The 14,724-nt window shown below is 44.6% G+C and overlaps 1 protein-coding gene across 1 annotated transcript in view; it reads left to right on the plus strand.

Annotated features, from left to right (window-relative positions):
• Positions 1-8,900, plus strand: part of LOC116374330 (meiosis inhibitor protein 1-like) — a 9,719-nt gene extending 819 nt beyond the window's left edge. The window contains exons 3-7 of the mRNA XM_031825975.1: positions 25-117; positions 823-1,000; positions 1,838-1,988; positions 5,352-5,902; positions 8,798-8,900. Coding sequence (XP_031681835.1) covers positions 25-117; positions 823-1,000; positions 1,838-1,988; positions 5,352-5,819 — 890 coding nt within the window. The 3' untranslated portion in view covers positions 5,820-5,902; positions 8,798-8,900. The remainder of the gene's footprint in view (positions 1-24; positions 118-822; positions 1,001-1,837; positions 1,989-5,351; positions 5,903-8,797) is intronic.
• The last annotated feature ends 5,824 nt before the right edge of the window (positions 8,901-14,724 follow it).

The raw sequence follows: 14,724 nt of genomic DNA on the forward strand, positions 1-14,724 counted from the left end.
CACTCACTCTTTCTCATCTCATAGAAACTCTGAATGTAGTCCGCTGTGGTTTTCTGCAGAGGCTCAGTGTGTCTCTTCTGTCCCAACCAGACCCTGCAGCCAGCATCCTCCCACAAGGTACTGACACAACACATTAGCCACGAAAAACACAGTAGCATTAAGGTTTCATGTCACGGTAAAGCACTCTGTAGCACTTAAAGTCTCTGGAGAAGGTCTTTGGACTTTATTATGCCGGGTAACGTGTGGTGTGGATGTCCTGTTTGTGACTGTGATGCAATTCAATAATGAAAAGGTCTACTAAGAACTGGTGTCAGTGTGTTTTCTCTCGCTCTCGCTCTCTCTCTCTGAGTGTCTCTATTGCTCTCTGTCTCTCTCTGTGTCTCTATCGCTCTCTGTCTCTCTCTCGCTCGCTCTCTGAGTGTCTCTATCGCTCTCTGTCTCTCTCTCTCTCTGTCTCTCTCTCTCTTTTTTTAATTTTTAATTTATTTTACCTTTATTTAACCAGGCAAGTCAGTTAAGAACAAATTCTTATTTTCAATGACGGCCTAGGAACAGTGGTTAACTGCCTGTTCAGGGGCAGAACGACAGATTTGTACCTTGTCAGCTCGGGGGTTTGAACTTGCAACCTTCCGGTTACTAGTCCAACGCTCTAACCACTAGGCTACCCTGCCACCCCTGTCTCTCTCTGTCTCTCTGTCTCTCTCTCTGAGTGTCTATCGCTCTCTGTCTCTCTCTGTCTCTCTCTCTCTCTCTCTCTCTGAGTGTCTCTATCGCTCTCTGTCTCTCTCTGTCTCTCTCTGTCTGTCTCTCTCTGTTCCCCAGACTGTGAGGAGATAGAGGCTGTGTTGAGGTCCAGCCTGCCCTCTCTGTGTTGTTGTGTGTGTGAGTGGCCCTCTCTGCTGTGTGAGTCCCCAGGGCCCCAATGTGACCCTGCCGGCCCCAGGGCCACTCAGTACTGTCTGCTCACATTGCTGCACCTGGCCCTGCAGCATGGAGACAGGTACTTGGGGACATGTAGACACTGGCATAGTTGTATGGTTATTAACGACACGGCATTGCTTTGAAAGATGCCTGTTTACTGCGGCCAGTGGTTTACTTAGCATGGGAGGGTTATGTATGTGAGTATGTGTGTGTGTATATATATATATATATATATATATATATATATATATATATATATATATATATATATATACACTGAGTCTACAAAATATTAGGAACACCTGCTCTTTCCATGACATAGACTGACCAGGTGAATCCAGGTGAAAGCTATGATCCCTTATCGATGCCACTTGTTAAACCCACTTTAATCAGTGTAGATGAAGGGGAGGAGACAGGCTACAGAAGGATTTTTAAGCCTTGAGGCATGGATTGTGTATGTGTGTCATTCAGAAGTTCAAGGGGCAAAAGATTTAAGTGCCTTTGTATGGGGTATGGTAGTAGGTGCCAGGCGCCCTGGTTTGAATGTGTCAAGAACTGCAACGGTGCTGGGTTTTTCACACTCAACAGTTTCCCGTGTTTGTCAAGGATAGTCCACCACCCAAAGGACATCCAGCCAACTTGACACAACTGTGGGAAGCATTGGAGTCAACATGGGTCAGCATCCCTGTGGAATGCTTTCGACACCTTGTAGAGTCCATGCCCCGACTAATTGAGGCTGTTCTGAAAAAAGGGTGCAACCCAATGTTAGGAAGGTGTTCATAATGCTTTGTACACTCAGTGTGTGTGTGTGTACAATACAATACACTTCCTGTACCTATCACTGCACCATCAATCGTTGTGTGTGTGCACGTGCATCATAAAACGTTGTGTGTGTGTGTGTGTGTGTGTGTACCAGGCTGCTCCCTGACTCCACGGTGTTCTCCTGTGTGGTGACTCTGCTGTGCTCGGTGCAGGAGCAGGGAGACTCGGCCCTGCCTCCCTGTGTGCTCAGGTCTGCCCTCTACCTGCTGTCTGTCACACAGGACAAGAGCACCGACCTGGACTGGGTAAGTCAACTCATTTCAATAGGATGATAATAGTGGGCTGCTGGCGCTCTAACAACATGTAATAAATTGCAGAAGGGTTGTTCATTCCTTGAAGTTTTTAACTGAAGTTATAGTCAATGAAATCCCACTTTGGTGCAAAAGGCTCCAACTAACACTCTTCATTCTTGGAACTTGGTTATGGAGTTACATCAACTATATATGCCTTTCTTTTTTAAAGCTGGGTATTAATGATACCGAAAGAGAGAGAGTTTTCCCTTTTATGTCCACAACAGTGCAAACACAACTCTAGTCAGCATCTAAACAGCATTGTTGTCTGAACAGCATCTAAACAGCATTGTTGTCTGAACAGCATCTTAATAGCATTGTTATCTTAACAGCATTGTTGTCTGAACAGCATCTAAACAGCATTGTTGTCTGAACAGCATCTAAACAGCATTGTTGTCCGAACAGCATCTAAACAGCATTGTTATCTTAACAGCATTGTTGTCTGAACAGCATCTAAACAGCATTGTTGTCTGAACAGCATCTTAACAGCATTGTTGTCTGAACAGCATCTTAACAGCATTGTTGTCTGAACAGCATCTAAACAGCATTGTTGTCTGAACAGCATCTAAACAGCATTGTTGTCTGAACAGCATCTAAACAGCATTGTTGTCTGAACAGCATCTAAACAGCATTGTTGTCTGAACAGCATCTAAACAGCATTGTTGTCTGAACAGCATTGTTGTCTGAACAGCATCTAAACAGCATTGTTGTCTGAACAGCATCTAAACAGCATTGTTGTCTGAACAGCATCTTAACAGCATTGTTGTCTGAACAGCATCTAAACAGCATTGTTGTCTGAACAGCATCTAAACAGCATTGTTGTCTGAACAGCATCTAAACAGCATTGTTGTCTAAACAGCATCTTAACAGCATTGTTGTCTGAACAGCATCTAAACAGCATTGTTGTCTAAACAGCATCTTAACAGCATTGTTGTCTGAACAGCATCTTAACAGCATTGTTGTCTAAACAGAATCTTAACAGCATTGTCTGAACAGCATCTAAATATTTTATGGTACTGATAGAAAATAAACATCTTAAACTTTATTCCTCAATTTGACCTTTTATTGTAAAAGATGAATGCAAACTTCTTTATCCAAGCATCACACGGAACACATCCACAGCCAAACTCATTCCATAAACCAGTCTAAATCACAAGAGACTAATGTAATGTTTTTTTGAAAATAAATGCGTGTCAACTAAGCTGACAGCAGCTAAATTCTTTATGATGGTAACCATGGTTTTTATGTTTGACTTGGCAAATACTCTCTAATCCCAGAATGCCATTCACTATAAGATGCAAATAAACAAAGTCAAAGATGGCTGCGCTCATTGCCAGAAAAATATGAACTTAGTTTAGCCACTTTTCAGCATATTACAAATCGTCGATGTACTTGTTACAGTATATACAAGAACCGGAGCACATGACTTGACAAGCTGTTTACTATATTTGACAAATCACAAAGCAAAGAAAAGGTTTTCACCTCACAGATCATCACACCAGATACAAGCCTACTGCCTAGCCTAACCGTAGTGTGAAAGCTAAACAGGGATGAAACCATTTTAGGGGGGTTAATTTCATTTATGGAGGGTTTTCAAGTTCGTGGGGGGTAGAAATGGGGGGAAAGTATTATGGGGGGATATGATGCAGGAAATATTACTATGTGTAAGGACGGACGCTGGAGTCGAGAAGCAGGTACGGTGAGTCAAACATTTAATGAGGAACAGACCAGGCACCAAGACAAAAACAGCGTCAGCACACGGGTAACAAAACAACATAGGAACGTCAATGTGGAAGCGGGGAACCGAGCTGGAGGACAGACAGATATAGGGAAGGAAATAACAGGTAATTGAGTCCAGGTGAGTCCAAAGGATCGCTGATGCGCGTGACAAAGGAAGCAGGTGTGTGTAATGATGGTGGCAGGAATGATTAATACTGGGGAGCCTGGCACCCTCGAGCTCCAGGGGGGACGTTTATACTAATTCAAATTAAACCCCTGGAAAACGGGGTCTGAGCTGGCAACCCTGAGGTACCAAAGTTACAATCTGATGTCGCATTCAAAATGACTGGGAACTGGGAAATCTCCGACTTCAGTGTGTTCAAGACAACTGGAAACTCTGAAAAAACGAGCTCCGACTGGGATTTTTTTTTTTGAACGGTCATGAAACGCGGAATTCCAACTTGGGAACTCGGGCCTCTTTCCAGAGCTCCGACTTTCCGATCTGAAGATCATTGACGTCGTGATTTTACAGTTGTCTTGAAAGCACCATAATTCATTTGAGTGAACTATCCCTTGGTATAACATCTTTGGTCTGACAGAAGCTTACGTGACAACCAGAATGCATTGTATGATGTCAACAAACACGGTGCCACACATAGCTGGCAAATAGCTTAGTGTCAGCTCATCATAATCAGTACTACATTCAAAAAAGTATTTTACACATATCATGTGTGTCCAGTACAATCTATGAAAGAATCGGAGTGCATGATTTGTCACCAGTACTTGAAAACGTGAATAAAACAGTGAAGACATTATGATCCATACATACATATGGTGTGCTACAGCAGAAACAACAAGATATACAGAAAATAAGCCACTTACTTTGATAGGAATGCACACATGTCCAAAGTCCAATTTGTAAGGAAAACAACCTTGTAAGGAAAACAACACAATGCAGGCGCCAGCCAGAAAATGAGCTGGGGGGAAACGTTTGTGCAAGGCCTGTTCTGACTAGAGATGCGCAATGTCTTCATTCATGATCTGGGGAAACAATGGGGAAGTGCTTGGGCTCTCGTTGAAGAGAGAAGTTTGTCCGCTCAGTAAAGCCTCAAACATAAATTGTCCGCAGCAGTGAAATGGGCTAGTTCTTATGCAAATTAACGAGGAGGCGGAACACACCTCAATTCAAACTGTTGTTAGAAAATCATTTGAAATTGACAAGTTGAAACAGCCTATATATAATTAGCAGGCAGCGTGTCTTGGTTTGAGGGCAGCGCGGGTAACTGTCCTGTTGCGTAACAATCACATGGAACAGTGAGAGCATTCTGACATCACGCGCATGAGAAAACTCACGCAGGGCGACAGTTAGAGATATTTGGAACTCACGAGGGAATTAAGGACATGGCTCTGCAAGTCTCCATTATTCCTCAACACTTTATTGGTAAATGAAGTGGTTGATGAATGTACAAAGCCATAACTCCTCTGTTTCTTGTTAGTCAAGTCACAACAAATGACCTTAAGCATCAGAGTTGTGCACCTGTAAGACTTCCTTCTCATTCTTTAGTCCTCTGCCCCCCCCCCCCCCCTTCTCTTGTCCAGGCTCCCGTAAACTGCATCAGCAAGGCCCTGTCTTCCAGCCCCAGTTTCGCCTCCCTCTACACCCACCACCCTCCACTCCTACACTTCCTCTTCCTCTACCCAGAGCTGGCCGAGCACTTTGGGCCCCGGGTCCTGGAGCTGTGGTTGTCCCACCGTGCTGAGGCCACACTGCAGTCAGACACAAACAGTAAGAAGACAGAGGGCCCGTCAGAGCAGAACCAGGATCCAGACAACACAGCCCTGCTGACTCTGCTGAAGAAGAGCCCCACTGTCATACTGAACTTGCTCTTGAGGGAGTTAGACCCCGTGTACTGTCCAGAGACCTGGCACAAGCCTGTTTCTTTGCCAATCCCAGCTCTCTGCATGAACCCCTGCTTCTCTGTGTCTGTAGGGCATGGTGTGTACCAGGGAGGCTCCCCTGGCAGAACGTGCTGTAGAGGTGCTGGGGAGTTTCCTGCAGGGCTGTAAGGCCGGCCTGTGTACCCTACTCAGACTCACTCTGCTACAGGTGCTCCAGAGACTGGGCCTGGAGAGCAGCCAGGGGACAGGAGGTGAGGAGAAAAAATGAGAGTAAAACTATATATCTAAATAATGGTAATCTATATAATAGCCATATATCCTCATGTTACAAATATAATTGGTAAAGAAGATCCATGTATACTGAACAAAAATATAAATGCAACATGCAACAATTTTAAACAACTTTACTGCGTTACAATTCATATAGGGAAATCAGTCAATTTAAATAAATTCATTAGGCCCTAATCTATTGATTTCACATGACTGGGCAGGGGCGCAGGCATGGGTGGGCCTGTGAGGGCATAGGCCCACCCACTGGGGAGCCAGAACCAGCCAATCAGACTATGTCTCCACAAAAGGACTTTATTACAGACAGAGATACTCCTCAGTTTCATCAGCTGTCCGTGAAGCTGGTCACAGACAATCCCGCAGGTGAAGAAGCCGGATGTGGAGGTCCTGGGCTGGCGTCGTTACGTGGTCTGCGGTTGTGAAGCCAGTTGGACGTACTGCCAATTTCTTTAAAACGATGTAAAGAACGGAACATTCCATTGTCTGGCAACAGGTCTGGTGGACATTTGTGCAGTCAGCATGCCAATTTCACGCTCCCTCAAAACTTGAGACATTTGTAGCATTGTGTGTGACAAACAACACATTTAAAAGTGACCTTTTGCTGTCCACAGCACAAGGTGCACCTGTGTAATGATCATGCTGTTTAATCAGCTTCTTGATATGCCACACCTCTCAGGTGGATGGATTATTTTGGAAAATGAAAAATGCTCACTAACATGGATGTAAACACATTTGAGGATAATAAGCTTTTTCTGTCTATGGACCATTTCTGGGATTGTTTTACAATTTCAGCTCATGAAACATGGGATCAACACTTTACATGTTGCAGTTGATATTTTTGTTTGGTGTAGTTGCAGGGAGAACAAAGCGGCTTCACTCTGTAGCGTGATATCAAGTGCAATAGAAGAAAATGTGCTTTGACGTTGCTCTCTGGCGGATGGATACCCATTGAGGTTGTGTAGGTTAATTTCTGTAGCTCAAGGGCACACCACAACTATATATCCACTCTGGGGGGGTTGAACTAACTAGTTACCATCAGCTCTTCCACTAGAACACGCTGCACGATTTAATTTGCATGAATAAACTCAGCAAAAAAAGAAACATCCTCTCACTGTCAACTGTGTTTATTTTCAGCAAACTTAACATGTGTAAATATTTGTATGAACATAACAAGTCTCAACAACTGAGACATAAACTGAACAAGTTCCATAGACATGTGACTAATAGAAATGGAATAATGTGTCCCTGAACAAATGGGGGTCAAAATCAAAAGTAACAGTCAGTATCTGGTGTGGCCACCAGCTGCATTAAGTATTGCAGTGCATTTTCTCCTCATGGACTGCACCAGATTTGCCAGTTCTTGCTGTGAGGCACATGCAAGTTCAAGGCACCTCACCTGCTGTGAGGCCCTAGCCCTCACCCTCCGATCCAACAGGTCCCAGACGTGCTCAATGAGATTGAGATCCGGGCTCTTCGCTGGCACTGACATTCGCAGAACACTGACATTCCTGTCTTGCAGGAAATCACGCACAGAATGAGCAGTATGACTGGTGGCATTGTCATGCTGGAGGGTCATGTCAGAATGAGCCTGCAGGAAGGGTACCACATGAGGGAGGAGGATGTCTTCCCTGTAACACACAGCGTTGAGATTGCCTGCAATGACAACAAGCTCAGTCCGATGCTGCTGTCACATACCGCCCCAGACCATGACGGACCCTCCACTTCCAAATCGATCCAGCTCCAGAGTACAGGCCTCGGTGTAATGCTCATTCCTTCGACGATAAACGCGAATCTGACCATCACCCCTGGTGAGACAAAACCGCAACTTGTCAGTGAAGAGCACTTTTTGCCAGTCATGTCTGGTCCAGCGACGGTGGGTTTGTGCCCATAAGCAACGCTGTTGCCGGTAATGTCTGGTGAGGACCTGCCTTACAACAGGCCTACAAGCCCTCAGTCCAGCCTCTCTCAGCCTATTGCGGACAGTCTGAGCGCTGATGGAGGGATTGTGCGTTCCTGGTGTAACTCGGGCAGTTGTTGTTGCCATCCTGAACCTGTCCCGCAGGTGTGATGTTCGGATGTACCGATCCTGTGCAGGTGTTGTTACACGTGGTCTACCAATGAGGACGATCAGGTGTCCGTCCTGTCTCCCTGTAGCGCTGTCTTAGGCGTCTCACCGTACGGACATTGCAATTTATTGTCCTGGCAACATCTGTAGTCCTCATGCCTACTTGCAGCTTGCGTAAGGCACGTTCACGCAGATGAGCAGGGAACCTGGGAATCTTTCTTTTGGTGTAGTCAGTAGAAAGCCCTCTTTTAGTGTCCTAAGTTTACATAACAGTGACCTTAGTTCAAATCCCCGAGCTGACAAGGTACAAATCTGTCGTTCTGCCCCTGAACAGGCAGTTAACCCACTGTTCCTAGGCCGTCATTGAAAACAAGAATTTGTTCTTAACTGACTTGCCTAGTAAAATAAAGGTAAAAAATAATAATAAATTGCCTACCGTCTGTAAGCTGTTAGTGTCTTAACGACCGTTCCACAGGTGCATGTTCATTAATTGTTTATGGTTCATTGAACAAGCATGGGAAACAGTGTTTACAACCCTTTACAATGAAGATCTGCCAAGTTATTTCGATTTTTACAAATGATCTTTGAAAGACAGGCTCCTGAAAAAGGGACGTTTCTTTTTTGCTGAGTTTATATACTTTATATTAACCTATAATGCTGTAGGGTGACTATCTAATGTAAATCAAATGCAGCCAGGGGAGTATGGAAATGAGTGTTTTTGGCCTCTTTCTTGCTCTTTCATCTCTCGCTCCCGTTAATTATTTCTCCCCCTTATCCCTCTCCCAATCTCTAGCCATGGGCTCTCTCCTTCTGGTCCTGAGGTTGCTGTGCCTGATGCAGACCAGTGGCTCCACTGAGAATGAGATGGACGGCATCCACTTCAAACTGCTCTACCACGGTGAGGTCACAGGGTCAAAAGGAGTCAGTCATGCATAATTCACTCAACTCACTCAGCTTTTGGTCCAACGTCATAACTTCTCCACTATTTCTCGCTGTACTCACTCTGTACTCACGCTGTATTCTCGCTGTTCTCCCTCTGTACTCACTCTATACTCACTCTATACTCACGCTGTACTCACTCTGTACTCACGCTGTACTCTCGCTATACTCACTCTCTACATTCAATATCAGTTCAATCGATATATAAATGCCTTCGAGTTTTTGCTCACATCAACAAAGCATATGCCATAAGCATAAGCTGAATTTGTAGATGAAAGTAATATTTAAGTATCAATAACATGTCGGCTTTCTTCCGACTACAGATGTTATGATCTTGCATTCTGTCTGATGTCTTATTTTGTCTCCTGTCTTACTATGGGCGCGTTCCAGTGAGTAACCTGGCAGGGAAGCTGCAAGCCTCCAACACGGAGTGTCTGCTGCCAGCCTTCAGCTACCTGTACTGCTGTCTGTGCCTGTCCCTCCCCCTCACTGCACTGACAGAGGTGACAAACTCAGTCTGCCACCCTGTCCTTCTCATTAAGTGCAGCACAGCGAGCAGCCTTCATACACTCTGCCACCTGCCTCTCTCTCTCTCACACACACACACACACACAGTCCCCCAGAGACACAGATTGCGTTGTGCCGTCTGGCCTGTAAGAGGCACATACTTGTACAGAACCAGTCGGTGCCATTCACAAGGGCACACAACACACTCACACATTAAATTGGTAATATGTTTTATATTTTGGATAATATCTTGAGTGTGATCTATTTTTGTTTTCTCCTCTCCAGCTGTGTCCATGCTGCTGTGTAACGCCGGGCTGATGGACCAACTGCAGGCTACTCTGAATCTCTCCACTTCCCTCTCTCCTCCGTCTGCCCTGCTGTGCTGCTCTCGTCATCCTGCAACACACTCATTCAGCTCAGGTTGTTCTGTCACGCTAACCCTTATGAAGACCTTTACACAGGCTACACACTGTACACCCTTATGAAGACCTTTACACAGGCTATACACTGTACACCCTTATGAAGACCTTTACACAGGCTACACACTGCACACCCTTATGAAGACCTTTACACAGGCTACACACTGCACACCCTTATGAAGACCTTTACACAGGCTACACACTGCACACCCTTATGAAGACCTTTACACAGGCTACACACTGTACACCCTTATGAAGACCTTTACACAGGCTACACACTGTACACCCTTATGAAGACCTTTACACAGGCTACACACTGTACACCCTTATGAAGACCTTTACACAGGCTACACACTGTACACCCTTATGAAGACCTTTACACAGGCTACACACTGTACACCCTTATGAAGACCTTTACACAGGCTACACACTGTAGTACAAAACACACTGGAGTGAGGACAGGAGCAGGGGACTTACCAGGGGAGACACACTGTCCTCTACAGCTGACAGTGGAACACACACATTGAAAACAGCACTCAAAGCAGAATGTATCAGAGACCTTGATGTTAGACAATACATTTGTCCTTTTGTACTGTAGGACAGTGTGTTGTTGAACAGAGAGCGTTGTTGACATAGAGATCCTGTTAAATTACATTCCTAGTTCTATGGTTGTTGCCTTATCATGTCTTGTCATTGTCTTCCCTTTCTGTATCCCAAGGTCCATAGAAGCATCAGGTTGAACCTGGGCAGCACGGTGCAGGCCCTGGTCTTTGGGAAGAGGAAGACAGGCAGCCTCTTACTGGGTAACAACGCTCCACCACACTAAGCAGAGGAAAGCAGCATTGTTACACAGGCTTTAATTCTGTTATGTTTTCCTTCCTCCAACAGAGGAGTTGGGATAGAAATGTCCCGCTGGTTGTGTATCTCTGTCTCCCTGTTGTATGAGTGGGCTGTCAGGGTGATCTACGGACTCTCTCCTCCACTTCCGCCTCCTCCCTCTGTCTCTGTTTTCTCTCTCGCTCTCCTTCTCTCTTTCTGCTATCGCTAATTGTCTCTTCTCTCCCTTAGAGGGGTCTAATATCTCAGTGTACATGAGTGTTTGACAAAAGGGTCCTCTTTCAACCTCTCCCCTCTCTCTTCTCTGCCCACGTTCTCCCTCTCCTCACTCCAAATCTCCTTGAATCCCACCCCATCCCCCTCCACATCCTCTCGTTCCTCTGTCTTCCCTCATTCTGCCTCTCCTCCCTCGCCTTCCACCCCACAGCTAGTTCCCTGAGGCTGCTGCAGGCTGTTCTAGATGTTGACCTGGAGTCTCCAGTGTTGTGTGTGAGTGTTGGCCCTGGGGCAGGACAGAGGCCCCTGGGGGACACAGACAGCTCTCGGTACCCACTGGGATCCTACGGGGCCCACTGCCTCATCACCGCACTCTACGGCCTCCTGCTGCAGGTCAGACACACCACACATATACACACACACACACACTCACTCACACACACTCACTCACTCTACAGAGCTGTTAACACTACAGAGCTGTTAACACTACAGAGCTGTTAACACTACAGAGCTGTTAACACTACAGAGCGGTTAACACTACAGAGCTGTTAACACTACAGAGCTGTTAACACTACAGAGCGGTTAACACTACAGAGCTATTAACACTACAGAGCTGTTAACACTACAGAGCTGTTAACACTACAGAGCGGTTAACACTACAGAGCGGTTAACACTACAGAGCGGTTAACACTACAGAGCGGTTAACACTACAGAGCTGTTAACACTACAGAGCGGTTAACACTACAGAGCGGTTAACACTACAGAGCGGTTAACACTACAGAGCGGTTAACACTACAGAGCGGTTAACACTACAGAGCTGTTAACACTACAGAGCTGTTAACACTACAGAGCTGTTAACACCTCAGAGTTCTTCCCCATACTGTTTTTATTCCTACATTTTCCATTGATTCATTGTTTTCAATGTTGTTCGACAAGCATCCCTGATAGAACACAAGGCTGATGTGGTAAAGCACTCAAATGTGTCCTTCCTTTCTACCCTCTGTTTCTCTTTCTCTACAGTGGAGCCTTTTCTATTCTATGTATAGTACACTGGTGTTAATGGCAGGGTTATGGGGATAAACACACTTCATAAATACTGTGTATCATTACTGTCATCACTTAATGTCTGGGTCAGAGCTCACAGTAACTCTACATGAAGCGTCTTCAACTCCTCCTGTCTCTCCCGCTGTCTCTATAGCATAGTTTAGTCTACGCTGTGTATGTATAGTGAAGAATGCACTTAATGTGTCCCTCTTCCTATATAACCAATTTAGTGTTGAATAATTCCATATCAGTGGCTGCTCTGTAGAGCGTAGCTCCTCCTCGGTCCACTGCGCTGTGGTGCGCTAAGCCGATGATGTGAGTCTGCACTGGCTTCCAGGATTAGACTGGAACTCTCTGTGGACCTCCTCTCTATAGCCATCTGCCCTACTTCACTATTTTGGGACACTAATCACTAGTCACTGCCTCAGTAGGGGCGGCTGTGGAGTGGGAGGTAATGCATTATTAAATAATCCCACTCTCTCTCTCTTTCTATCTGGTTCTCTCTCTTTTCCATCCCTCTGTTTGGCTTAATATCTTCTCTCTCTCTCTTCTATTCATCCCTCCAGCTGGCTAAATGTCTTTCTGTCCTCCGCCTCTTCCAGAAGCAGGAGCTGTTGCTCAGTGTGTCAGTGAACTGCCTGGGGTCTCTGCTGCAGTTTCTGCAAAGGAGAAGTCCATCTACAGGTACCAGACTCAAATCAAATCAACAGGTGTAGACTAACAGTGAAATGTTTCCTTACAGGTCCTTTTCCAACAATGCAGAGTTAAAGATAACAATAGAAATAGTGACACACGGAATAAATACACAGTGAATACTGAATAACAGTAACGAGTAAAAATAACAACACAGGTATCTTTTGGTTGTCACTATTGCAACAGCCTCCAGGAACAACAAAATACACAATATTCACGTCTTCCAGTTAAATGAGGAAAAGGAATTAAGCCACAATATGTACATAACTGCCATGTGGTACAGTATTTAGAATTTTAGTACAGAAAAAGATCATTCATATTGTGGTTAGTTGTAGAGCTCAAACTGATTTAGTCAGCATTCTTTGGAAGGTTAGCCTGGTTTCTATGTCCAGTATCGCTGAATGACTGCATAGCTACTGTACATCGTTATAATCTGTGTGAAAGTGCAAGGTGCTATTTAATTTTTTTTAAATGGAACGCTCCATTCCTTTTTTATATAGCACCTTTCATTTGTTATATTCTTCCGAGCATATGGATTAAATTAATTCTATTATTTTTGCATCTCAGTCTCCTTGGGTTATTCCTTTTTATGATTTGAGTGCAAGTACTTTTTGAACTCTACAGATGTTTTCTCTTCCACGCATTCTTTCATTCTAGCGTGACGGCAAACCCTCATACTGGCTTTCTATATATATATATATGTGTGTACAGTTGAAGTCGGAAGTTTACATACACCTTAGCCAAATACCTTTAAACTCAGTTTTTCACAATTCCTGACATTTAATCCTAGTAAAAATTCCCTGTCTTAGGTCAGTTAGGATCACCACTTTATTTTAAGAATGTGAAATGTCAGAAAAATAGTAGAGAGAATGATTTATTTAAGCTTTTATTTCTTTCATCGCATTCCCAGTGGGTCAGAAGTTTACATACACTCGATTAGTATTTGGTAGCATTGCCTTTAAATTGTTTAACTTGTGTCAAATGTTTCGGGTAGCCTTCCACAAGCTTCCCACAATAAATTGGGTGAATTTTGGCCCATTCCTCCTGACAGAGCTGGTGTAACTGAGTCAGGTTTGTAGGCCTCCCTACATGCTTTTTCAGTTCTGCCCACACATTTTCTGAGGTCAGGGTTTTGTGATGGCTACTCCAATACCTTGACTTTGTTGTCCTTAAGCCATTTTGCCACAACTTATGAAGTATGCATGAGGTCATTGTCCATTTGGAAGACCCATTTGCGACCAAGCTTTAACTTCCTGACTGATATCTTGAGATGTTGCTTCTATATATCCACATAATTCCGTTCTCATGATGCCACCTATTTTGTGAAGTGCACCAGACCCTCCTGCAGCAAAGCACCCCCACAACATGATGCTGCCACCCCTGTGCTTCACGATTGGGATAGTGTTTTTCGGCTTGCAAGCCTCCCCCTTTTTCCTCCTAACATAACGATGGTCATTATGGCCAAACAGTTCTATTTTTGTTTCATCAGACCAGAGGACATTTCTCCCAAAAGTACGATATTTGTCCCCATGTGCAGTTGCAAACTGTAGTCTGGCTTTTTTTATGGCGGTGTTGGAGCAGTGGCTTCTTCCTTGCTGAGCAGCCTTTCAGGTTATGTCGATTATAGGACTCGTTTTACTGTGGATATAGATACTTTTGTACCTGTTTCCTCCAGCATCTTCACAAGGTCCGTTGTTCTGGGATTGATTTGCACTTTTCACACCAAAGTACGTTCATCTCTAGGAGACAGAACGCGTCTCCTGCCTGAGAGGTATGACGGCTGCATGGTCCCATGGTGTTTATACTTGCGTACTATTGTTTGTACAGATGAACGTGGTACCTTCAGGCGTTTGGAAATTGCTCCCAAGGATGAACCAGACTTGTGGAGGTCTACAATTTTTTTTCTTGGCTGATTTCTTTTGATTTTCCCCTGATGTCCAGCAAAGAGGCACTGAGTTTGAAGGTTGGCCTTGAAATACATCCCGAGGTACACCTCCATTTGACTCAAATTATGTCAATTAGCCCATCAGAAGCTTCTAAAGACATGACATAATTTTCTGGAATT

Source organism: Oncorhynchus kisutch, linkage group LG6 (genome assembly GCF_002021735.2).
Source record: "Oncorhynchus kisutch isolate 150728-3 linkage group LG6, Okis_V2, whole genome shotgun sequence".
Taxonomy (NCBI): domain Eukaryota; kingdom Metazoa; phylum Chordata; class Actinopteri; order Salmoniformes; family Salmonidae; genus Oncorhynchus; species Oncorhynchus kisutch.